Source organism: Peromyscus leucopus, chromosome 9 (genome assembly GCF_004664715.2).
Source record: "Peromyscus leucopus breed LL Stock chromosome 9, UCI_PerLeu_2.1, whole genome shotgun sequence".
NCBI lineage: Eukaryota > Metazoa > Chordata > Mammalia > Rodentia > Cricetidae > Peromyscus > Peromyscus leucopus.
Genome location: NC_051070.1, coordinates 108,164,770 through 108,189,794, shown reverse-complemented (window position 1 = coordinate 108,189,794; position 25,025 = coordinate 108,164,770). Strand labels below are relative to the sequence as shown.

At 50.4% G+C, this 25,025-nt stretch overlaps 1 protein-coding gene across 1 annotated transcript in view; it reads left to right on the top strand.

Annotated features, from left to right (window-relative positions):
* The first annotated feature begins 879 nt into the window (after positions 1-879).
* Galnt15 (polypeptide N-acetylgalactosaminyltransferase 15) overlaps positions 880-25,025 on the top strand; it is a 36,388-nt gene continuing 12,242 nt past the window's right edge. The window contains exons 1-3 of the mRNA XM_028891265.2: positions 880-2,137; positions 18,222-18,388; positions 20,974-21,178. Of these exons, the coding sequence (XP_028747098.1) occupies positions 1,599-2,137; positions 18,222-18,388; positions 20,974-21,178 (911 nt within the window). The 5' untranslated portion in view covers positions 880-1,598. The remainder of the gene's footprint in view (positions 2,138-18,221; positions 18,389-20,973; positions 21,179-25,025) is intronic.

Sequence of the window (25,025 nt, the reverse complement as noted above, 5' to 3'; positions counted from 1 at the left end):
CCCACCTTTGCTTCAGTCCCATTGCCTCATACCCCCTCTCATTGCCTCGCCTCTGATTGCGCTCCACCTCCCATCACGCTCCTCCTCCTATTGTGGGTCATCTCCCATTGTTCCACCCCCAGTGATGTTCCACTTCCCATTGTGCCCCACTTCCCAGCATGCCCCACCTCACTTTTCATTATTCCGCCTCCCATCATGCTCTGCCTCCTGTTGCTCCCATCCTGTTCCTCCCCCAATGCTGTGCTTGGCCTGTGCTGTTCTGGCCACACTGGCTCTTTGCTGTTCCACACATCAGGCCTACACCTTTCAGAACCTCACCTCTGACATTTCTTCTGCCCAGCTCTCTCCTCACACAGATGCTGGCTTTCCCAGGAAAACTGGAGTGCACCTGGAGATTGATTCCCAGCCCCCAGCCCATATTTCCCAGCTCCCATCTCTATCTCACTTTTTTTTTCTTCTTGACCTTTGACATAGTCTGACCCGCTGCATACTCTAATGAATCATCTCTTCATCTCCCTCATTGTCATAAAAGCTCCATGAGGTCTCAGCTTGGCTTTCTTTGTGCTATGCTTCTGGTCCAGGGGACAGTTTGGGGGCATACAGTCGCTGCTCATTACATGTGTGAGTTGAGTGGAGTTTGAAGACTGAAAGAGCTTGGAGCATGCCTCTCTGCCTCCAAGTGCTCTGCGGGATCCAACTAGCTGGACTGACAAGGGCTCCCCAGCCCCCCCTCCACCACTTTTAGAAAGGGAAGGCTGGTGGGCCTCAGGAAAGAGCACAACAGAGCTGGGACTGCTGTGGGAGGCTGCAGGTGCTGACAGACAGCTGGCTCCTGGCATCTGTGTCACCTTGGCAGCCTGTCGAGCCAGGAGGGAATTCTCCTTCCTGCTCCTCTGGGTGGGGAGAGGATGCCTCCCTGTGAATGAAGCTCAAGTCTAACTCCTGGGAGGATGCTGTGTTTTTGTTTTAACTGGCTCTTGGGGTGATGCTGTGTGGTTGTGCAAAGCCTGGAACAGTGAGGGCATTAGGACCAGGAGCCAGACGCATGTTTGGCTCCCGTTGTGTCTGGCAGAGGGTTCGTGCAGAGCGGGAGCTATGTGTGAAAGGAAATCGGGCAGTGCCTGCTGGCTTTACATCTGTTGATCTGACCTGACTCAAGTCGTCCAAAGGAGGGTGTCTGTCATCCTGGCTTAACTGAATCCCCAGCAGCTCAGACATCCCATAGAACCTGGCCACTCATGCAGAGGGGGCAAGGAACATGGGACTAGCCACCAGAACAGAACGGACAAGAGCAGGGTGAGAGGGGAGCAAGCAACAGACCGACCGACTGACTGCAGACCCTTTTCAGAAGACAACTCACAAAATCCAGAGAGCACCCCGGGTGGCCCCGGGCTCCTGTGGCTTTCGGATTCCAAGGGAAGTGGATCTTACAAATGCTGTTGGCAAATGTCAGATGGGATAAAAGGAGCAGGTGACTGGCAAAAAGCCTCTCAGCTGGAATGAACAGCCCAGGCTCAATGACAAGCTTGAAGGTACTTGGAGTATGACAAGGAAGCAGACCTGATCAGGACCTGTTGCTTTGGGCAAGCGGCTGCGACATGCTCCTGAGGAAGCGGCCCAGGAACGGCTGTTGCAGGCTCCAGTTCCTCCTGCTCTTCCTGACACTGGGATGTGTCCTGATGATGGTGACCATGTTGCATCCTCCCCCACCCACCCTGCACCAGGCTGTCACAGCCCAGACTGGCAAACACAGTTCTGACACTGGGTATCCCCTGGTCTTTGGAGACTCCCAGGAATGGGTTCTGGAGGCTGAGGATGAGAGTGAGGAGTACAGCTTCTTGGATGGTCTTCCGCCCTTTATCTCCCTGCAGGAGGATCAATTGCTGGTGGCTGTGGCCTCACCCAGGGCTAGGAGGAATCAGAGCCAGGGCAGGAGACGAGGCAGCTACCAGTTCATCAAACACCCGAGCAGGAGGCAGGATGAGGAAGCCCCTGAGAGGGATTGGAGGTCTGAGGAGGATGGGGAGGAATCAGAAGAGACACTGACCCCACTCAGCCTGAACTCAGATGGCCTCAACATGGCACTCAGTGCCCGCCTGCCCCTGAGGAGAGTCCTGCCTGAGGTGCGGCACCCAATGTAAGTAAGGCCCCTGCATTCCCTTCTCTGGTCTAAGTGTGTGATTCAGTGGTAGCAAAGTCAGGCATGCTGACTGTCTGTAGTCTGCCTCTCCTGTCCTTGGGACAGTGCTGCTTGAGATGTGGTCCCGAGGGTCCCATCATCCTTGATGATGAAACACTAGAATTGAAGATTCTCAAATCCCATCTCAGACCTGTTCAGTCAGAAGCCTCAGATCCACAAATCTGCCGCTAACAACTCCCGAAGGAGAGAAAAATCTCACTTGTTGACTCTCTTCCCAGTCCTGGGTTCTATTCCCACCATAAATCCCCCCTGGATCACATGGCTTTAATAGGGAGATGGAAGCAGAAGTTCTTCAAGGCTTCTTCCAATTCTCCAGCTGGAAGTTTGATTTTTCACACTGGTTTCTTATTAGTGTTTGCCTTTATCTGGGATCAAAGATGCATTGAAAAAAAATGCAAGAAATGCTTAGGTTCTTCTTGCCATGTTCCTGGTTCTAATCTAAGCTTTCCATGTGCAGCCCCTAAAGTCCTAGGGAGTCCTCTGCCTTATGCTAGGTTAGTTTCATGCCTGGTTTGTTCAGTGGAAAGTAAGGAACAGAGAGGCCCTTGACTTGCCCACTGTCACACAGCTGATAAGGGTCAAAGTCGAAATTTAAGTTGAGGCATTTCAGCACCAGTTGAGTCTGAAGCCCCACCCTCTAGCACCCTTCTCAGTCCCAGCAAGAGAAGAACAGTTCCCATGCCCGAGAGCTCACGTACTGACCACAGCTCAGCTTGCCGGGTGCCCCACCCCAGGAGTGGGAAGTGTATGTGACATGCAGATCTGTGCCCAAGGAGGTGGCAACTCAATCTCTAGCCCCTGGTCCCCTCCCACCATGGACAGCCACAGAGACAGACAAGAGATTGCTTCCTCAAGTCCAGAAGCAATGTGGCTGGAAAGCTAGAGTGGTCTAGGGTCCTACCTATGGAGCTTTCTGGAAAGCGAGCATATCTTCTACCCCTGGAAGCAAAAGGACACACGTGCAGTGACAGCTGAGAGCAGGACCATGACTCTTTGGACCCTTGGTCCCTCTCAGCCTGGCTGCTCAGCCACTGATCACCAGAGAGCACAGATCTCCTTAGGTTGTGTGTCCTGGAGCACTCGCCTGCCCATAGTCCCAGCTCTGCCACGCTGACTTCACACCTTGGTTTAAAAGATCTGCCCAGGAACCTCCCCACTCCAGTTTCAGGCTCCCTCTGGGCTCACAGCTCAGACACTACTAGCCCTCAGCATGTCCATTTGGGCAGTGCCGGCTTCCCCACTGTGCCGAGGGTCTGCAGAAGGTCAACTGTGTCCTGCATGTCTCAGCATGCAGCACACACTACCCGGTACAGAAACGACCTCTGGATGAAGGAACAACTTTCCAGTTCTTTCCGTGCATATTTTCATTGGCTGAGAGCAAGAGTGAACATCTTTATTCTGTAAACCAGAAACACTGGCTCTGGCTTTGGGAATGTGTGTGTGTGTGTGTGTGTGTGTGTGTGTGTGTATGTGACTCTGGTTTCCAGAGCACTCTGCATATACACACTTGTGGGTGAACTGCATGTGTGCTTGTGCACATATGCACTGTGTGTTGAGTGTACATTATGCTGTGTATATTAAATAGATGAGTGCTGTGTGCAGCACATGTGTATAGTAGTTTGGGGTTTGGTATATGCAGGTTGTGTATGTGGATCATACCACCCATCGTAGGGTACAGGAGTGAGCTGTATTGGTATGGTGTAATGTATATATGCATGTTGTGTTTGCTGATGTGTACAGTACATACATGTGTGTAGTGCATCTCTTGTACATTGGAGCTTGTATTATGTGGAACTGTGTGTGTGTTGATGTGTGTTTGTCTTATATGTGTTTATGTAGTGTGTATTGTGCTGTGTGACTGTTTCATATGTATTACATGCCTTTGTGGGTGCAGTGCCAGGATATATATTGTATGAGTTGTAATTATTGTATGTGTTGTATATGTGCTGTAAGTGCACTGTATGTAGGACACATGTGCATGTGTTATGCATTTATTATGTAGTGCATGGATATGTTGTATGTACAGTACAAAGTGGGTACATTTTGTGGCATGAGTGCCATGCACAGGTGTAGATGTACTATGTATGGGATGCATGAGTATATTGCATATACCTATAGTATATGCTGTGTGTTTGATGTGATGTGCACATGTACTGTGCCTCTATTCATATGTATATGTCATGAAACTGTTTATTTTTCATGATATATGGGGCAAGTGTGTTATATGTTACAAGTGTTTAGCATATGCGTTGTAAATGTTTCTTGCAATGGTCATTCATGTACTTGTGTTCAAGTGTGATGTTGTGTTATGCTTGTATTGTGATGTGCATGTGCGAATGAGGGGTTGGTGGTATAAGCAGATACAGATATACCAGTTGTGTTTGATGTAAGCAAGCTTGTACACTTGCGTATATGTTGGGCAGACCACTCTGCTGGTTGTTTTTTCCCTCCATGGTAACCAGTGTGTTTCACTTGTGTGGGACCTGCTCCGTTTTAACACTGAGAGACTCTGGCAGTCAAGAAACCTCTCCACCTCAAGTGAAACATATAGTTGGGATCTCCATCCCATGGGTCTCACAGTTACCAGCTCTATGCAGAGGTGAACATCGCCCTCTGCTGGTCCCCACCAGAGAGTGCAGTCAGTGCTGCCGTCTTGCGTATGCAACCAGACTTCCTGAAGGCTTCTAGAGACTGAAGAGTCCCTGCAAAGCCAGGCACAGGCCCCATCCACTACCCAAGGTGGCGGTGCTCTCCTCTCCTACACCTTCCACTGGGTGCAAAGACAAGAAACCCCACATATTAAACATCTGTGTGCTGTGTAGGGACCTGAGCTTTCCTACCAGGGCCAGGAGACCTCTGCTTCTGGTGTCCTCTGTCCCACACTCTTCCAGTCTCCAAGCTTCCTGCAAGCTCCTCGACTCCTAACCCAGATATGTTCTTCTAACCCTCACCCTGACCCCACCCCACGCTGGCTTTTGTCAGCCCCCTTGCTGGGTTCCAGATCTCCTCTAGGAGCATTGGCTGGAGGTCAGTTTGCACAGGGGGCATTCAAGGGAATTTCTGATAATGCAAGACTGAAATAGTTAAATATTAGAGTAAAGGGAGCCAAAAGACAGGCTCTGGGGCCAGGCACGATGGAACATGCCTGTGCCTCCAGCACTTGGCGAAGGGAGGTGAAGGCAGGAGTATTATGAGTTTGAGGACAGCCTGGGCTGCACAGTGAGACCCTGCCTCAGAACAAATGTCTCCAGAAAGAGAAGTAAAATTCTAGTGAGCCTTTAGTGAGCCCTTAGTACACACTAGAGACCTCAATACGTGGGTTTACTGCCTTAATCAGCTCCACAGATCTGTGCAGTGGCTTTCATTTTACTGATGAGAAAGATCAAGATGTAGAAAGGTGAGTAGATTGGTGCCGTGTGACCCGACAGCCTGTTCGACGCCAAAGTCAAGCTCTTAACCATCATGATAGGCTCTGAGTCTGGCAATTTCCAGACCAGACCTGGGCAAGTCACCTAGGCTGAAAGCATTTAAGTTTGCCAATCTTAAAGCCAGCCATCTCCCACGGCCCCTGAGTGCACGTAGGTGGATGACTACCACAGCATCCACAGTAGGACCTAGGAGCTGAAGCTGTCCAGCATCTCATCCCAGGACACCAGAGGGCTGGATACAACCTACGAAATGCCCACCTGGCTTAATACTTAATATTTATGGTGCCATCCTATCACCTAGAAGGCTTGTTGAAGTTACAGGTTCAGACATCCTCCATGGCTCCTGGGCACTCCAGCTGCTCTGAAGACACATCCATTTTCAAAGAGCCCTTGTGAATACCCTGCTGAGGGGAGAAGCCAGACACAGAGGCCCCCAAGACAACATCCATGGTGGAGGTGTAAACTGTACACACTGCCATGCTTTATAGGACAGTTCAAACTCACTATGGGGAGGGGACACACACACACAAATTAGAATACACAGACAAAATAAAGAGAAAGACCCTTGATGGGAGTCAGGAGCTGAGGCAAGGGGTTAGCTAGACCCGAAGCTGCTGTCACGGAGGGGCCAAGGGTCACGAACGTCCTGGTCACCAGGGTCCCACAGCACTGACAGCTTGCAAAGCTCTCCCAGTTCCCCTGCCCCCACCCCTCCTTGATTGCCCTGGCCTCCAGTGTAGACAAGGAGGGGGGGCAAGATCAAAGAGGCCCCCAGGGAGGGAGTGTTTTGAGTGTCTGAGTCCAGGGGCTCTGTGCTCTGGTTTAATACTTGTGCTGCCCTCCAAGCACCCAGAAGGCTTGTTGAAATACAGGTTCAGGCATCCTCCAAGGGCTCCTGGGCACTGCCGCTGCTCTGAGATGCTATGGGAACTCTGGTCAACGTCAGCTCTCTGGGCCAGGTCGGCCAGAGCAGGGATCCTCGAACTTCAACATGCCTGTGAACATACAGCAGTGTGTTGACAGGCAGAGCTGGATTCAGGAGGTGGGGGCTGCAGCCTGAGATGCTAAGCTCCAGTGGTCCAAGGGCCCTACTTTCAGCAGCCAGGGGTCACACCACCGAGTCCCAACTATGTGCACGGCTGGTTCACCCACCACATGTGACATTTGGACTTGGTGCTGACCTCATATTTGACCCATCCAAGGGAGGTGGCTCTAGCACGCAGCCAGGCCGAAACCAGGGCTACATTGCTCTAGTGTTCCCCAGCTTTGAAGGCCAGAGGGGGGCTGGGGAGGCGTCTCTTTGCCCGAGCCAGGATGAGAGCAGGGAGGGGAAGCATCTTTCTGGTAGCTGTGTTGTGGAGCAGAAAGCAGTACAATTGACAGGGTTCATTCAGTTCCCTGTGATGCCCGGGGCATGCCGGGCAGTGAGTGAGTCACGGGATGACTCCTGGCCCATCTTGTGAGTTTAACAGCCTGACCTGTAAGCAGAGAAGGAGCTATGGCCGACAGCATCAGTCAGTCAGAAGGCAATCTGAGAAGCAGAGAGAGGGGGAAAACAGGACTAGGCAGGGACTCAGCTTCCCCATTCCCACTGAAATAGAGGGACAAAACCCAACATCATCAGCAAATCTCTGCACCTTGGCCTAGCTGGCCACGTCATGAAGGCAATCCACAAGCACCGTGCCTCCAGCCCTTGAGGCCCACGTGGTGTGGCCATGGGGGACAGTGCCTCCTCTGATCCCTCCCCTGCCATTCGGCAGAAGCGTCTCCATATAAGCCACGGTTCCAAAGTACTTGGTGCCGGTGTGAGAGGGGCTTGCTCCGTGCTGTCACAGTCCAGCTGGCCTTGGGGATCTGAGGAGAGGAGGTCAGGCTGCACATTGTTCCCTTTCATTTCTTTTTAAAAAATTTTTTAATTGTTGTTGTTGTTTCGTTTTGTTTTGTCTCTGAGACATGGTTTCTCTGCATAGCCCTGGCTGTCCTGGAACTAACTCTGTAGACCAGGCTGGCCTCAAACTCAGAGATCCACCTGCCTCTACCTCCCGAGTGCTGGGGTTAAAGGTGTGCGCCACCACCGCCCGGCTATGTTCCCTTTAGTTTCTAAGGAGGAGGTTTACACCAGTGTTAGTTACCTGGTACCACTCCCAGTGCGGTCCCTGGACATGCGGCATCAATCCTGCAGACTCTGGGACCCCACTCAGACCAGTGGGATGAAAAATCTCTACTTTAACAGGATTCCCGGGGTGTTTATGCTCATGTTAAAGTCTGATGCTCGGGACATAGCTCAGTGGAAGGGTACTTGCCTAGCCCATGCACGGTCCAAGAATCAACCCCCAGTACTGGGGGCAGGGATGTGAGGGCCAGAGAGATGGCTCAGAGGTTAAGTCTGCACTGTTATTGCAGACAGCCTGAGTTTGGTTCCCAGCATCCATGCCATGTAGTTCACAGCTGCCTATAAATCCATCTCCAGAGGAGCCATTGCTGTCTTCTGACCTCTGCAGGTACCTGTATGCACATGTGCACACACACACACACACACACACACACACACACACACACACACACTCTTTTAGAATTTTTTTCATTTGTCGTAAGAAAGCAGACAAGTACCAGACTTCTGTCTCAGTTGTATTTGATAACTCCTCAGTTTAATTCACAATCTTTTCTGACATATATCCATATGATTTGAGGTCACTTTTCTGAAAATGCACTAAAATTGCCTATGCTTGCTGCAGTTTTTTAAAATGCTGATGAAAGTATATTTAAATGTGTATTCTCAGGGTGTTAAATGGAGAATGCTCAGAATGAAGTTATTGTCACAATAAGAGCCTAGGTTAGAAGGCGTGATGCAAGCAGAGGGCCCCCTGGCTGTTGGTCATGCACACACTCTGGTTAGACCAGACTCTCCGGGTCTTTCTGTGCTCGCAGGCTGACCTGGCCCTGTAGATCAATCTTGCTTTATTGTGTTCTATCTTATTCCATATTTGCTTGTTCCACTATTTTGTGGTTAGGGCAAAGTGAGAGGTCTAATTAGTCTAAGAATGCTTAGCCACACCTCAAACTGTCTTACTCAAATACTTTTATCCTTCTGAGCGTACACCTAACTTCCACCTACAATTATTTTAAAGATATACAGTAAGTCAGCTGAAAAGACAGGTGGAGCATGGGCTAAGGATTGCCACCACCCTTGGGCATGGTGAGTGAGCTGCCAATGGTGGAGGGCGGGACCAGCTAGTGAGTCTTCCACAGGAAGGTGTGCAGGGCCTGAAGCATTTCTGGTACACCAGCTCAGAAGTCAGTCATTGCCATCACAGGGATCTTCAACAATGAGCTGTTTCTGTGGCTCATCGCTCCCAAGTAGCTCAATGTTAGCTCTCCATTTTTTTAACTTGATTACTTTTTCTATTCAGATCTCTTGGATTTTTTTCATCCATACATAACTTATAATAATCAGATGTGGCAAAGTCCTCTCTCATAGTCTGCCATGCAACGTGGGCTCACTGGAGTTCATGTTTTCTCACACAGCTCTGCCCTCGATAATCAGGGGGTTCCCACTTCATAGGTCGATGTAGCTGCATTGTCTATCCTCCAATTAACTGAAACATTTCCATCAGTTACTAGTTTTCTGAAAACTGCCTCTGCAATGGGCAACCACCATATGTCACCGAGGCGCATGAATAGCACTGACTTGGACCCAACCCTGGTGCCCAGTGTCCTCAGCAGGACATACAACTTTTTTTAATGTGTGAAACCCTAATGAGTCTCCAATAGGACTGGCTGGAACTCACCCTCTGAGTGACTCTAATATGTGAGCAGCCAAGAGCATTTACAAGGTCCTCTTAGGTATAAAGACAGAGATGTTCGCCTTACTTAAGGGAGTGGCCTTAGGTTAGTCTACAGTGAGGACATGAGGGATGAACAAGACTGGAGAGCAGGGACATATTAGAGGCTCCCACCCCATTGCCAAGGCTCTGGCTTCCATGACACCCCAGAAACAGACATTCTGACTCCTGTCCAACTCCTCTGCCCTGTCACTTTGCCTGCTACTGTCCTGCTATGGGCAATTACAGCTGTGGCCCAGGGCTTCCATGTCACTCAGGAGTTTGCTTGAAATGCAAGGCTTCAGGGGCCCATGCAGACATAATGTGCCCCTACATTTAACAAGATCCCATGGATTGTGGTGCCCAGTGACATCAGAGAGCTCTGGGCTAGCTCTCCCAGGGTGTTCTGCCTCTTCAGAGGCCTCCCCTCGAGGCTGGTTTTCTCTGAACTTCGGAAGAGCAAACTCTTTGAATAAACATTCTGGAAGGTTTGTCTGGATGTTGTCCAGGGAAGGCTGGCCCTGGCAGATGGAGCTGTTGCTTTAGGACACTTCTTGGGTCTCTGATCAGGGTTCAGACCCATGACTCCCATTTAGTGCCCATCTGTGATCCAGAGCAAGGAACCAGGGTCAGAGGTGACAAGGGACGCCGTGGAGCCCCTGGGAAAGGGTGCTACTTCCTCAGAGAGTGTGTGCCCTGGTGGGAAATGGCGGGAGGCAGAGGCAGCTTACTCCGTAGACTCCATGTACCTGTCCATCTGTGAGCATCTGGTCCATTCCCCTGAGAGTTTCTCTCCATCCATGTATTAGTCCTAGCATCCCCAGGCCTTGCCTGGAAGTTGCTGTTCCCACCAATTACCCACAGGAAAGGTACAATGTTAGGATTTTTTTTCATGATGCTGGAGTTGCTTTATGATATTAACCCCTGTCAGTTCACACTGTGTACTCCTTGAGAACAAGAACAGAGTCTTCCTTCACTCTTTGAACAATCCCATTTTTTAGATTTATTTCTTTTATGTCTATGTTTGCTTATGTGCATGTATGTGCACCATATATGTGCCTGGTATATGCCTGAGGAGGCCAGAAGTGGGCATCAAATCCCCTGGAGCTGGAGCCAGATACTGGGGTAAATGCTGAAAGATCAGAGAGACAAAGGAACAAGCCACTAGAGAAACTTTTTATCACTACCAAATCCTCAGTCCCAGTGGAAGGCAAGAGCCTATCTCTACGAATCCTCTGACTGAAAGCCCTTGAGTCCCCGGCTGAAAGGGTCTAGTTCCTGTCTCCTCACACCTCATATGCCTTTCTCCACCCAGCCATTCCACTTCCTTCCTAGTGCTGGGATTAATGGCCTGTGTGCTTCCCTAATATTGGTAGCAAAGGCAAGAGATCTCAAGTGCTGGGATTAAAGGCATATGACTCCCAAGAACTGGGATTAAAGGTGTGTGCCACCACTGCCTGGCTGTTTCTCTCCTAGACTGAGTTAATCTCATGTAGTCCAGGTGGCTTTGAAATCACAGAGATCCAGACGGTGCTAGGGTTAAAGGTGTGTGCCACCACTGCCTGGCCTCTATGTTTAATCTAGTGGCTTATTCTGTCCTCTGATCTTCAGGCAAATTTTATTAGGGTACACAATCTATCACCTCATATGTGGATGCTGGGAACCAAACCCGGGTCTTCTGCAATCACAAGTGCTCTTACGTGCACAGACATTTCTCCAGCCCCCCTGAAAATATATTATTTAATAGCTATTACAAGTAAGAAGAGGAGCAGGACCAGCCCTAGCCCTACCGCCAAAGAGTTCTTCATACACTGAAGGACACAGACTTAGCAACTGGGGGTTGGGGAGATGAGAGCTGAAATATGGAAGGCCACCTAATGTGGACTTCCGCTGCTGCAGTGGGAGCAGGGAATCAATCAGTAATGCCAACACAGCTTTAGGAAACTGACAGAAAGCTTTCTACCCTGGCCAGGCGATGTGGGCGGGAGGAGGCTAGTGCTCCAGCCAGGCCATCTGGTACAATGCAGTGACTCAGCCTCTTCAGAACCGCCATCCAAATGTGTTTGCCAAGTTCACGGGGGACCTGGAGCCGCAGGGAGAGGAGGAATGCACCAGAATCTGGTCCTGAGATCTTAGAGTGTGATACAGACAGCGAGCATGCACTGAAATGCTCCTTGGCATGGGGACTATCCCTTTGCATTCAGGCCATACTCCTGACCTGGAGAAAGGTGGTGTCCCTAGGCTGGCTAATTGGCGATGTCAGTAGCAAAGGCAGGCTCTAAACCTGAGTCGGCTCGAGTCCAAAGTCCTCTGTTTAGGCTCCGCAGTGATCCACTCAGAAGGTGAACCAGTGTTAACGGGGGTGGGGGGGTGGACACTTAAAAATTGAGTTAGTAAGATAATTGCCAGATAGTGGATGGAAATTTGAAAGTCCCACCATTTAATAATAACAATACACATGTTTTTCAAGGCCTCAGCATGAGGACTTGGTCACCTTCAAAATCCCAAGGTCTTTGCAACTTACTCCCTCACTAACAAACTGAAGAAGGCTGAGCCACAGACCAGGCAAGAATGACTTGTGTCACATTCCACACAGGTGTTTCAGGAGGCAAAGGGACCTATCGGCCCGGCATCTCTTGCAGGGTCAATCTGTTGTTCAATGGCCTTATTAGTTCAGTTGATTTGAAAATGACTCAGAAAAGATGCATCTCAAAATACAAACTTGTTATTGTACATGTTTGGTAAGGTAAGTTAAATATAGATGCAGTTTGTATTTTGGGATATGTTTCCTCAGTTCCAGGTCCACGAGTCCCTTCCCCTGCCTGGTCCCTTCCAGAGGTGCAGCAGCTGCTGGGAAGGACATGCTCTGCTTTATCCTGTCTGACTGTCCTCTTCACTCCCCACACCCTCCCCGCTCGGGTCTCCTTGGGCACTTGCATAGTTCTTGCATACGGGATTGGTTTTCTGTGTGATTGGATAAAAGCTCCATGTTGTTAGCAGACCTGACACAGGATGTTTTGGTGAGGGTCCCGGGGAGCCCATGGCAGAGCTTGGGACGAGGTGCTGAGCAGAGAAGGCTGCCCGGGCAAGCCGTGTCTTCCAGGTGTTCCGGCTTGCTGGGGAGTTCTGAAAGACGGTGCAGTGCATAGCTCTGGAGATGTTGCCCTCCACTCCTAGGGCTGAGGCTGCTGGGACAAACACCCCAACTCCTAGAAAGTGAAAGAGGTGTCAAGGGCAGAACATTGCCCACACATGAAAAATTCTCCTCTCAAGCCAGGGTGGTTAGAACAACTGGGTAACTCAGGTGTCACATGACTATGGTGGCTATGGTCACATCCCGACAGAGAAGTGCTTATTTGGCCACACGAGATCGTGCACGTGCGTGCGTGCGTGCGTGCGTGTGTGTGTGTGTGTGTGTGTGTGTGTGTGTGTGACACACTGGCAATTAACTCATGAACCTCCTGGCTCAGCCTCCCAGGAGGGAGGATTACAGGTGTGCAGTGCCACACTTGACTGTCTGCACACTCAGTCTTTAAGACTCAGGAGAGACACAGAAACAATTTGTGCACCTGACATTTTCTGAAAATCATGGAGGTCTGGGAAGAGTGGGATGGATTTCTTCTGGTTAACAGCAGCCCCTTTGGGGGTAGGGAAATAGGATCTGGGTCATTGTTGCTCTGGCTGTTAGCCCATGAACAGGTGTTAGAGCGCCTTGGGGCAGTTGGCCTAAATAAGCTCTAGAACCTTTTTAAAGACACTGGTTTTTAGAGGACTTAGGGGGAGTCTTAAGGCTCAGTGTTCTCTGGGCACAGCACCTGCTAGTGTTGGGCAGTCAGCAGCCCAGTGGTGGGGACTAGGACTGAATGGAGAGGACACAGGGAAACGCAGTGGTTATTTCCAGAACACCACATCAGTCCTGCTGTGCTGTAGGACTCAGAGGGAGCAGAGCACAGCCGACACAGTTACCTGGGTAACGAACTTAGGTGATGCCCAGCTGGCCAGCAAAAGCTCTAGACAAGGCACAGAGTGGTCTCTTTGCTTATACGCTTCACACAGCCCTCTAGTGGAGTTCTAGTATCCTCACTGGGCAGAGGAAATGAGCCTAGAGAAGTATCCAGACCCATGAGAGACTTGCGGGAAATGAGCATTTTCCGAGCTATTATGAACTAAGCACTTATATTTGTGATCCACTGGCTCCTTCCCATATCCCCATTTTACAGATGAGGAAGTTGAGGTTATATATATTGCACGCTCAGAAAGAACTAATGAATCAAAAGAATTGTTAAGAAGGGATGTGGGGGATGAATTACTAAAAAGTAACAGCTGACTTAGAAACTATTGAAGGAAGGGCGGTCCTCAGAGATTTCATGTCACTTTTCCAAATCTCAGAAGGGATGGTCCAGGGTTTGTATGTGGTGGGCATTCTTGGTCTCCTCTCGGCTTGCTATATTGGAGTAAACTCCCAAGATGCCCTTAGCTAAGATCTTGGAGCAAGGTGAGTGAAAGTGTTGTCTGGCCGGCTTTAGGGTATATCACACTCTATCTACTGCACTGCCAGTCATGGGCATAGTGAGTCTCCTCTCAATGCCCACTTGTGGATGGCGCCCGTCTCTAGGACCACAGAGGCCCATAAACCCACTCAAACTTCACACACATTTGACACCTCTTCCGTCTGTCCACAGTGTGTGGGAGCTGTACAGTTTGTATCATCCACAGACCCCTCCTCCAGACTCTGCCCACCAGGAGCAAATTAATAGATTCCTGCTCCTCCTAAAACCATTTAACATGCTCTGAGCCACAGGGCGTTGCCAGCCCTTAAGTCACAGTATTTGGTTCTGCACTGCACTGAGGAGGTGTGTTGAGGGTGCCGGGCCTGTGCACACACCATAGGCAGAGCCACTCAGAGTTCTGCTGGCCATTCCCGATACACTCAGACATTTCCATGGTGGTCTTCTGGCTTCCTATTACCTGAGGCGGTGGTCCACATGGCCTGTGTGAATCCTGAAGGCTGTGAGGGCTTCTCCCTGGGAGCGGAGGTAGGTCCTCTCCACACTGCTGCAGGAGACCACCCTGGCTGTGTGGGGTCCCACACTCTTTGCCCATCAGACCCACAGAACCCTTGTCAGCCTGTATGGTATAGCCGCTTATACTGCCCATCCATCTCCTCCCCATTTCTCTCAGTGTGATGGGAAAACACACTTATACCTGGTCATCAGATTTGATGTTGAAATTGCTGTTCCTCCAATTGTCCACCTGATGGAAAGGGACCCTAAAGAATCAAGAACAAAAGCCAGGTGGTGGTGGCACACACCTTTCATCCTGGCACTTGGGAGGCAGAGGCAGGTGGATCTCTGTGAGTTCCAGGCCAGCCTCATCTACAGAGTGAGTTCGAGGACAGCCAGAGCTATATAGTGAGACCCTGTCTCAAAACAACATAACAGAACAAGGATCAAGAACAGTACATTTCAAGACCGGAAAGGGCCTTTGTGGTACCTCTTACAGTTGAGGCGTGTCTGGAGATGATGAATGGCAGCAAACAGTGTTCTTCCTAGGGCTTTGTGAGGGCCATTTAACTTGACAGTGACCTTTGTAAGTGGGTGTTGTCGTCCCCATTAGGAGACCATCAGAATCTAAAACAAGTGACAAGTCCAGGTCATCTGCACAGCTGGTGAGTGACAGAGACTTCTGTGCTACAGAGAATGTTCTGGGAGGTCAAAGAGAAGTCAGAGGCCTGACAGTCCAGCTCTCTCATAGCTCAAAACTGTGGAATCCACAGCAACAGTTGTCTAAAAGAGGCTAGAACTGAAAGGCTGCCTTCTCCAAAGGGGTCGCTACCAAGTGCCTGGCTTGATACTAAGCACTTACAGGACTTGTTCCTCCCAAAAGCTCTGGAGTGACATCTGTGGGCATCCCTATCATGAGGAGAAGAGAAAGCCTACATGGAAGTAGTCAGTGAGTGTCCATGCTGCAAAGCACTGGTTAAAATAGCAGTATTTGGTCGGGTGGTGGTGGTACACACCTTTAATCCCAGCACTCGGGAGGCAGAGGCAGGTGGATTTCAGTTCAAGGCCAGCCTGGTCTACAGAACAAGTTCCAGGACAACCAAACAAACAAAGAAACAAACAAAAAAAAAACAAGCACAGCAGTATTCAACAACCATGGTGATCCACACTGCTATCTTACCTCTGGGGAGGCTGAGGCAAGATGACTGGGGCTTCAAGACTAGCCTAAGCTGCATAGTAAGACCTATCTTAATAAACAGACAGACAAGGGCTAGAGATGTAGCTCAGTGGTAGAGCACTTACCTGAGTAAGTGAGCTCAATGCAGCACTGACAAATTAAATAATAAATACATACAGTGGCTTACGAAACTGATGATAGAGCATTCGTGCTCATATTTTTCACACTAGGCTCAAGGAGAAGAAAATTCTCCTGATTTTTAAAATGGGGAAACTGGTACTTCCAAGCATTGAGCAAGGCCAGCAAAATGGTGTAGCAGGGTAAGGGCACTTGCTGCCAGGTTCAGTCCCTGGAACCTACATGGTAGAAAGAGAGAACTATCTCCAACAAGTTGTTCTCTGACCTCCACAAATGCGCACCGTGCACACACACACACACACACACACACACACACACACACACACTGTAAAACCCTACACATATTAGATACAGTGGTTACTTTTCTCATCTCTGTGACTGAATATCTAACAGAAGCACTATAAGGAAGAGGAACATATCTGAGTTTATTTTGGCTCACAATTTGTGGGATTAAGTCAGTCACGGCTGGAAAGGCACAGGGGCAGGAACAGCCTGGTCCATGGCTCCCACACAGCACTGGCTTCTCACATGGTACTGACTAGCAAACAATATATAGCCCTCAATCCTACCCCTAGTGGGCTGCTACCTCTGTGGCTAAGCCCTGTCACTTACCAGCTACAGAAATGACTCCCAAAACCTTATAGGGAAGGCAGTTCCCTCTGCATACGTTATTTTAGCATTATTTTGTTTATCTTGAGGATTATTTTGTTTATCTTGGGGATGACTTCAAAACTGATAATAGAGCATCAAAAACTTACAAAACTGATAATTTATGCTCATGTATTTCTTTTTCACACCAGGCTTACCTGTACAATGCTTGCAACTTCTTGGGAATCTTAAATTATCACAAAATAAAAAAAAAATTACAAACTAAATCAGATCTGTGACTTCTCAGATAGATATCATTCCATGAAACATCAGTCTTTTTTTTTTTAAACCTTGGCTGTCAGGAATCTCTAAATCAAACTTTACAGTCATTCTAGAAAACCTTATGGCTTATGAATATACGTTCTTCTGTTTCCCTGGCTTTTCGTCTGTGTCTTTTTGTTTTGTTTTGGTTTGGTTTTTTCGAGACAGGGTTTCTCTGTGTAGTTTTGGAGCCTGTCCTGGACTAGCTCTGTAGAACCAGGCTAGCCTGGAACTCACAGAGATCCACCTGGCTCTGCCTCCCGAGTACTGGGATTAAAGGCGTGCGCCGCCGCCGCCGCCGCCGCCGCCGCCGCCGCCGCCGCCGCCGCCGCCCAGATCTTCTGTGTCTTAACGCCATTTATTGTACTTTGTTTTCAGTCCTGGAGTTGGAATTCAGGACCTTGCACACACCAGACAAGAACCCTAAACTGAGATACATCTCCAGTCCTGTTGTATGTATTTCTTGTAAGAGGCTAAAAACTTTGTGGAAAGAAATTCATTAACTAACAAATTGTCTCTCGGTTTTATCTTTTAATTACACTTTTTATTTACAGTGGGGCATGGGGGTGGGGGTGGGGTGAAGGGTGGTGGTGCCCAAACACATGTGGAAGGCAGAAGACAATGTGAGGAGTTGGTTCTCTTCTTCCACCATGTACATCTCGGGGATCAAACTCGGGGCCTGATCAAACTTGAGTCCTCAGGCTTAGGCAAGGCTAGCCCTTACCTGTTAGACCATCTCACCCCACCCCCACTCCCATGCAGGTTTATGAGGTCTGAAGCCCTTTCCTAGAGCCAATGTCTCTCTACTGGTCACCACTGCTTCCCTGCCCACTAAAAGCCTCTGCCCTGGTGAGGAAGGGACCAGGCAGAGGACACTCAGCAGGACTGGGGGACTGTGTCCCTCAGACAGGGCCAGGGCCAGACTGGTGGCTCTGATGTCCCTCTGAAGAGAGACCCAGGAAGAAGTTCATTTTGGGAGGGTCTTTTTGTGATGTGCTGCAACAGACCTATCATCCCAGTTCCTCCACAGTGGACTCCATGACAGCAAGTCAGGCAGCTCTGAAGGGCTCACACAGCCCCTGGGGTGTAGGCAAAAGACCGGGTCAGAGTATCCAGCCAGGGATGGCTGAAGCAGAAACGGCCTAGGAATTCTGTCTCAGACTCTGTGGTGTAGCCTGCCCCCCCCCCCCTGAGCTTCAGGTCCCTCACCTGAGATGGTGACATTGTCATTCACTCCCACTGTACAGTTGAGGGCCATCATCTTGGTGAATGTGACCAGCTTGCCTCCAGTACAAAGAACTTGCTGGGTTCAGCAGAGCAGGTTCTTGTGATCTGAAGGAAGAGAGTTAGAAAGTGATCCTATAGTTAGTGTGTGTTAGGATCTCTGTGTGGCTACTTGAAGAAATCCCAGGAGAGCCACTGAATTGAAAGGACGCTGTGGTTGTAGTGACTCAGCCAGGCTTGAGGAGTGAGGGGGTCTGGGGGGGGGTCTGGTTTCTCTGCAGCATCTCCTCCTGAAGGCTCCCTAACACTCTTCCCTTGCAGGTGTCTGCAGCAGCATCCTGCAAGTGGTCTGCCTACAGCCAGCGTCATCCTCTGCTTCCACGATGAGGCCTGGCCCACGCTCTTGAGAACTGTGCACAGCATCCTGGACACAGCACCCAGGGCCTTGCTGCAGGAGATCATCCTTGTAGATGACCTCAGCCAGAGAGGTAACTGAAGTTGGCTCCCGGATCACTGGGAGGGGCTGGCCTTGGACCAGAAGGGAAGAGGGAAGGACAGAGGGAGGGGGAGTTTGAGCCCCTAGGCAAGGTTCCCTCAGATGCAGAGCTTTGGGTGAAGAGGAAATATGTACTCCAGTGTGAGTAGTTCATTCCTGAAGGACCCCAGTAAGACAACAAGGAAGGACACAAAAGAGGAATCCTCAAACAAGGAAGAGCCCTGGACAGGAAACGCCCAGGACAGGGTAAACCCAAGAAGCCCCTGGGGAGGGTCACTTCAGTCTGGTTCTGTTGGGGTTCTCTTCCCCAGGCCCCAACCCCCACACGCCCTATTAGCCTCTCCCCAAGATGCAGTGTCTAAAGAAGGTGGTGGTCTTGACATGGGTGCTCACTTCTGGGTGCTGAGCAAAACCTACCTACTGTCCAGATGGGAAACTGAGGACGGAAGACGAGACATGACCGGAGCTGAGCCATGCTAACTGGGGCAGAGCTGGGCCCAGAGTCCAGACTGTAGGGTGTGCTTGGGTGCTGCCTGGGGCAGGAAGCTCAGACCAAGAAAAATTATCAAGAGAAGGCAGCGACAGAGAAGCCCTGGCCTGAACCCCAAGTGAGTGGCGCTCCAAAGACAGACTTGTTAAAACACTAATGTGGCTGTGTGGTGGAAGTAGGAGACTGTAATCCCAGCTACTGAGGAAGCTGAGGCAGGGGGTTCACAAGTTTGAGAAAGCCAGCCTGTACTATAGATGGAGTTCAATGACAGCTTGGGCGGTTTAAAAAGAACTTCTATAAAAAGGTTTAAAAATATGAGCTGTGTGTGGTAGCTCACACCTTGAATCCCAGCACTCTGGAGGCAGAGACAATCAGATCTCTGTGAGTTCAAGGCCAGCCTGGGCTACATATTGAGACCTCTAATGAACATGCCAAACCGGATAGGCAAAAGCCCACGAAGCCTAAATAGTCCACCAAGAACTATAGGCAATGGAGGCAAACTGGGAGCTGGAGAGGTGGCCCTCTGCAGGGAACAGTTCATCAACAGGTTGTTCAGTGCCAAACAGTCAGCCCTGAAACCCACACACAAAAAACATTATACAGATTCAACAGGCTGTATTTAGAAATCTATATGTATGTACAGATACATATATGTATGCAACAACAATTAGTGAAATAAGAGGCCATAAATTTGAAGGAGGATGGGAAGGGATACATGGGAGGGTCTAGGAGGAGAAAATGGAAGGGAGAAATGTTGTAATTAAATTATAGTCTCAAAAAGAAAACAAATAAACAAAGGGCTGTGTTACAGTTCAGTAGTAGAGCACTTGCCTATCCTGTGTGAAGCCCTGGGTTCCACCCCCAGTACCTTCACCGGATCACCCCGGAGTCTCTAGATCTGGGTTGTGCCCAGGTATCCATAGCTCTAACAAGCTGCCAGGTGAAGTGATGCCATCATCCGAGGGCCCACATTTATGTAACTCCTGATATAGTCTTTCCTTAGGGGTCATAGTCCTCCATTCTTCCTCACCTCAATGACATTTAGCAGCCCCCGCTGGCTACAAGGGAAAGCAGAGGCATTGGGTACAAAACTGAGCCCTGCTGAGGTCTGCACAGCCCTTCTATAACAAAGGAGGATGGGAGGGAGGGGTGGAGCCTCTGTTAGTGCCTTTTGAGAGTCTCCCATCTTGAATTTGCCAGCCTGGCCATCGCAGAGGGTCAGAGCAGCTCGAGGAACTGGAATTGTGTGGGGTTAGCAAGGCACGTTTGGCCAGCGTTTGTTGATTCTGATGGGCAGGCGGTGGGCTGGGCTGGTTGGTAAAAGTTTCTGAAGTCCCTTTGGGTCCCTGCTGGGGCAGAGTTCTCCGGAGAGCAGGCCTGTTGTCCCTTCCTGTCAGCTGATGAGCTGCGTTGGTTCCTGTGAATTCAAGCCCTGACTTCTCTCAGTGATGAAGTGGGACCTGAGAGTTGTAAGATGAAATAAACCTTTTCCTCCCCAAGTTGCTATTGGTCATTGTGTTTTATCACAATAGAAACCTAACTAAGACAGGCTTCCTCCCAAGTCCTCAGCTGCAGCCCTTCCCACCCGAGGGCATCTGGATCCTTGGCTAGCAGCTAAACCACAGCCTTTGCATCCTTCCTGAAGCCCACAGCTGGAAGTACCCCTGGCTTCTCGTCCCCCTCCTCTTCTCAGACAGCCTGCCACAGGGATGAAACTCCGAGACAACACCTCAGCTGGCTACCAGCTGCAGGTTCATGACCCTGTTCATGACCCCTTGTCTTCTGTCTTTGGACAGGATCTCTGGATGAGAGCCGAAGCTGGGATGTAAGAGCAGGTGGTTTTTTGAGGGGCGTACTCTCATTTGGAGATCAGTTGCAAGACCTCCCTTCTTCTGAGTTTTCCACTCATGCCCCCTGGTGGTTAATAGAGAGAACTGTGCGCCATCCCAAACCTTAGTAACACATTGGAGGCTCAGAATCTGGTTCCCACTAGGGTTTCTAAGTGAGTGACCTCTGTAATGCTCATCACAGTCCTGTTTGATGTGGCCTCCTTGACCCCCCCATTGACAGGACCCTGTCAATTCCAGAACAGCTGAAGTCTGCTCTCAGTGACTATGTGGCCAGGCTGGAGACCGTGAAGTTGCTCAGGAGCAACAAGAGGCTTGGCACCATCGGGGCCCGGATGCTGGGGGCCACCAGGGCCACAGGGGATGTGCTGGTCTTCATGGATGCCCACTGTGAGTGCCACCCTGGATGGCTGGAGCCCCTTCTCAGCAGAATAGCTGATGACAGGTAACTCCTTCCACCAGGGATCTGCAAAGCGGGGACAGGGTGTGGGCGAGATACCCCGGCCCAGTCACTCTGAGAACGGAGCACCCACCCACCGTTTGAGAAGCGCCTTGGTCTCCACTAACTGCTGTTCCTTGGGGTTTCCAGACGCTTGAGCCTTGTAGGAAATGTGGGGAGTTCCTGTTGGAAGGGAGGCCAGAGAACAGCTTCTGCAAGGTCCAAATACAGCCAGTCCTAAGCTGCACAGGAAGGGCAGCACACACCATGCTTGTCATTAACCCGGACTTTGACACAGCTCCCACCGAGATTGTAACACGCTGTAGGGGAACAAATTTCTAAACTAGCCTCGGCCACAGGTGACCCGTGCCCAGGAAGAAGGCATTAGATTCCCCCACCACTAGCTTTCTTGGTAATAACGTTCTTTGCTCCTCTGTCGTACACACAGTGCTCCTAATTTTCTAACTAAGCCAAGCCCTGGGGAATGTGGAATTGAGAGGACCTCACGACATCCCATAGGTCAGCATTGCTTTGACCCTCATCACGCTGTCTTCCCCACTCCCTCTTTCTCTCCTCTGCTTCCAGAGTCTGACCTGTCCATCATGCCCCTCGATGTGAATATCCTAACCAGAAAACCTAACCCTGGTAACCAGCTCTCCTAGGAGTGTGGGGAGGGGCTCAGCCATTCACCACCCCTGCCACTCAAGCAGGCCTGAGACACAACAGGACCTCCTGGCCCCCAGCCAGATGGAGCTGGCAGCACCAGACCTCATGGTTCCTACTCTTGCACTCCATGGCTTAAGTTGGGGAGAATCACACAGAAGAGAAAAATTTCTAAACCAAGACCCAATTGGCCCAACCCACCATTTGGCCCAATTCCATGATGGACGTGCTTTTGGCCTACGTTCCAATAAGTAAAGGTTCTGTGTGCTAAGTCTAGCACCAGACTGAGGGCAAGGAAAGTTCAGCAAGCCTACAGGGAGGCCATCCTTGATTCTGTTCCATGTACCAGCTCCCTCAAAATCCTGGAGCTCTTGCTGATCAGAAGGTTTCTGGACCATTCCCTGTGTGTGATCCCCACCCTGGTGTAGCAGATGGGCGACTCAGGGTACCTTGGAGATCATTGTGCCCTGCTCATGATTTCACATTGCAAACCTGTTTGGGAACTAACTAATGTTGTCTCATGTCCCACTCTTCAGTGACCCCCCTCCCTGCCCTGTGCAGTGGTTCAGGCAGGTGTCCCTGCTTTCTGCTTCTGTTTCTGGAGGAGGGAAACTGAGGCTCAGAGAGGTGAAATTGTGCGCAGAGTGTGAAGGACAGGCTTCTGGTCAGGCTGTCTGGTACCAACTGTGATCTCTTCTTAAGAACCCCTGAAGCCGTTCAGAGAGAAATGGCCTCTCTTGTTCTTTCCCTGGTGCTGGGACATGTTAAACACGAATGTCATCCTTCATGCCAGCTTCTTCCATGAGTGCCAGCTCAGAGCTCCATTGTGCTCATTGTAGGTGGAGGCAGAGGGATGCAGCCGAGCCTCCACAGTCCGTGGCTGTTATACAAGTGACACCCTCAGAAATTTCAGTAGCCTCTCTTCTACCCTTCATGTTGCCTGCCTCCCTCCCTCCCTCCCCTCCAACCTACCCCCACCTCGTGTGTGTGTGTGTGTGTGTGTGTGTGTGTGTGTGTGTGTGTGTGTTATGCCCCAGAACCTCTGGTCTTGGGTGTTTGATGCGGCCTTCTCACATGCCCGCTGCTCTGCTCTCTGGGATTCCACCATCTCTTTATCCTCTCACAGACTCATGGCTCCTGGCCCCTCTCTTTCCTCTGGCCCACCTTGTCCAGCTCATTGAGAACCTGAAAGAAAGTCACCTCCGCAATCTGAGTGATCCTCTCTGGACTCCACACAGCGACACTGGGCACTGGGCAAGTCTAGGATCCCCTTTCCAATCTGTGTAGCTTCCTCAGGGACTGGGTCCATCAGCTCTTCTGAGCCGCCTGATACCTGCTCACACCACAGCACACCACACCACACCACACACCACACCACACCACATCACACATCACACCACACAACACCACACAACACCATCCCACACCACACATCACACCACACCATACCACACATCACACCACACCACACCACACATCACACCACACCACACCACACCACACACCACACCACACACCACACTACACATCACACCACACCACACTGCACCACACATCACACCACACCACACCACACCACACCACACATCACACCACACCATACCACACGTCACACCACACCACACCACACATCACACCACACCACACCACACCACACACCACACCACACACCACACTACACATCACACCACACCACACTGCACCACACCACACACCACACCACACCACACCACACCACACATCACACTACACCACACATCACACCACACCACACACACCGCCACACCACACCACACACCACACCACACATCACACCACACCACACCACACCACACCACACACACCACACACACCACACACACCACCACACCACACCACACACCACACCACACATCACACCACACCACACATCACACCACACCACACATCACACCACACTACACATCACACCACACCACACTGCACCACACATCACACCACACCACACTGCACCACACATCACACCACACCACACCACACATCACACCACACCACACCACACCACACACACCGCCACACCACACCTTAGTGAAGTGAAGGCTTCTCGGCCTAAGTGCTGCTCTAGAGAGAAGGGGGGTGGGGCTGCTGCCTCTGAGCCTGGGTCGGAGACATTCTGTGGACCCAGCGTCTCCAAAGAAGGGAAAGATCTCTAGGCGCTTCCATTACCCAGGTGCAGTGGGAGTCCAGAGGGGACAGGGTGGCACCCAGACAGCTGCTCTGCAGAGCCATGGCTCCCTCCACACCCTGGTCAGAGCATCTGGAGTCCATTACCAGCCTCGTCCCCTGATCCTGACAGTGACTAGCTCGGCCCCTAGCCATGGGGCAGCTTTGAAACGTTTATTGCTCAGCATCCTTTACTGCCCTCAGACATTCATCATGGCGACTGGTTATGTTGTAAGAAGGCAGTTTTCTTTCCTAGTGTTACAGGTTTATTTATTTCGTGTGTGTGTGTGTGTGTGTGTGTGTGTGTGTGTGTGTGTGCAACACAAGTGTGCTGTGACCACAGAGACCAGAAGAGGATGTCAGATCCTCTGGAGTTGACGTGAAGGCCCTTGCGAGCTCCTGACGTGGGTGATGGGAACTGAACCTGGATCCTCTGAAAGAGTCACAAGGAAGAGTCTTAGCTGAGCCCTCTCTCCGACGCTGGAGTAAGATGTTTCAGTGTCTTATTTTATTTAAGGAAATTGTAAAAGTAAATATGCAGTTTTACAACATGTATAGTGTTTGAGGTGTTCTTTAGGGCTGAGTGGTATACTATCCCTATAACTGTAGAAAACAACCCTACACAAAAAACAACTGGTTTTGGGTGGTCCTGGGATACTGACAGACGGGCGGACGGCAGCTTCCTTAGAAAGCGATGTGAAAGGCCAAGGGTATCTGCCATACCCACCTTCTAGCTGCCTTGTGCCATCTGCCAGCTGTAATGCCTAGCCCAGCAAGGCAGAGAAGCACGCCTCTAAGTAAGGGGACGTCTAAAGGAAAGGGGCGCTCTCTGGGAAGAGCTAAATGACTGTCATCCCAAGTTGTTTCCCACAACTGACTGCCCAGGGCCCTGTCTGAGGCATATCAAGTTATATGCAGATATAGTAGAGTGTCATACAGAAGACATACAACATGGGCTACATGTTTAATTAAAACAGTCATGTTACAA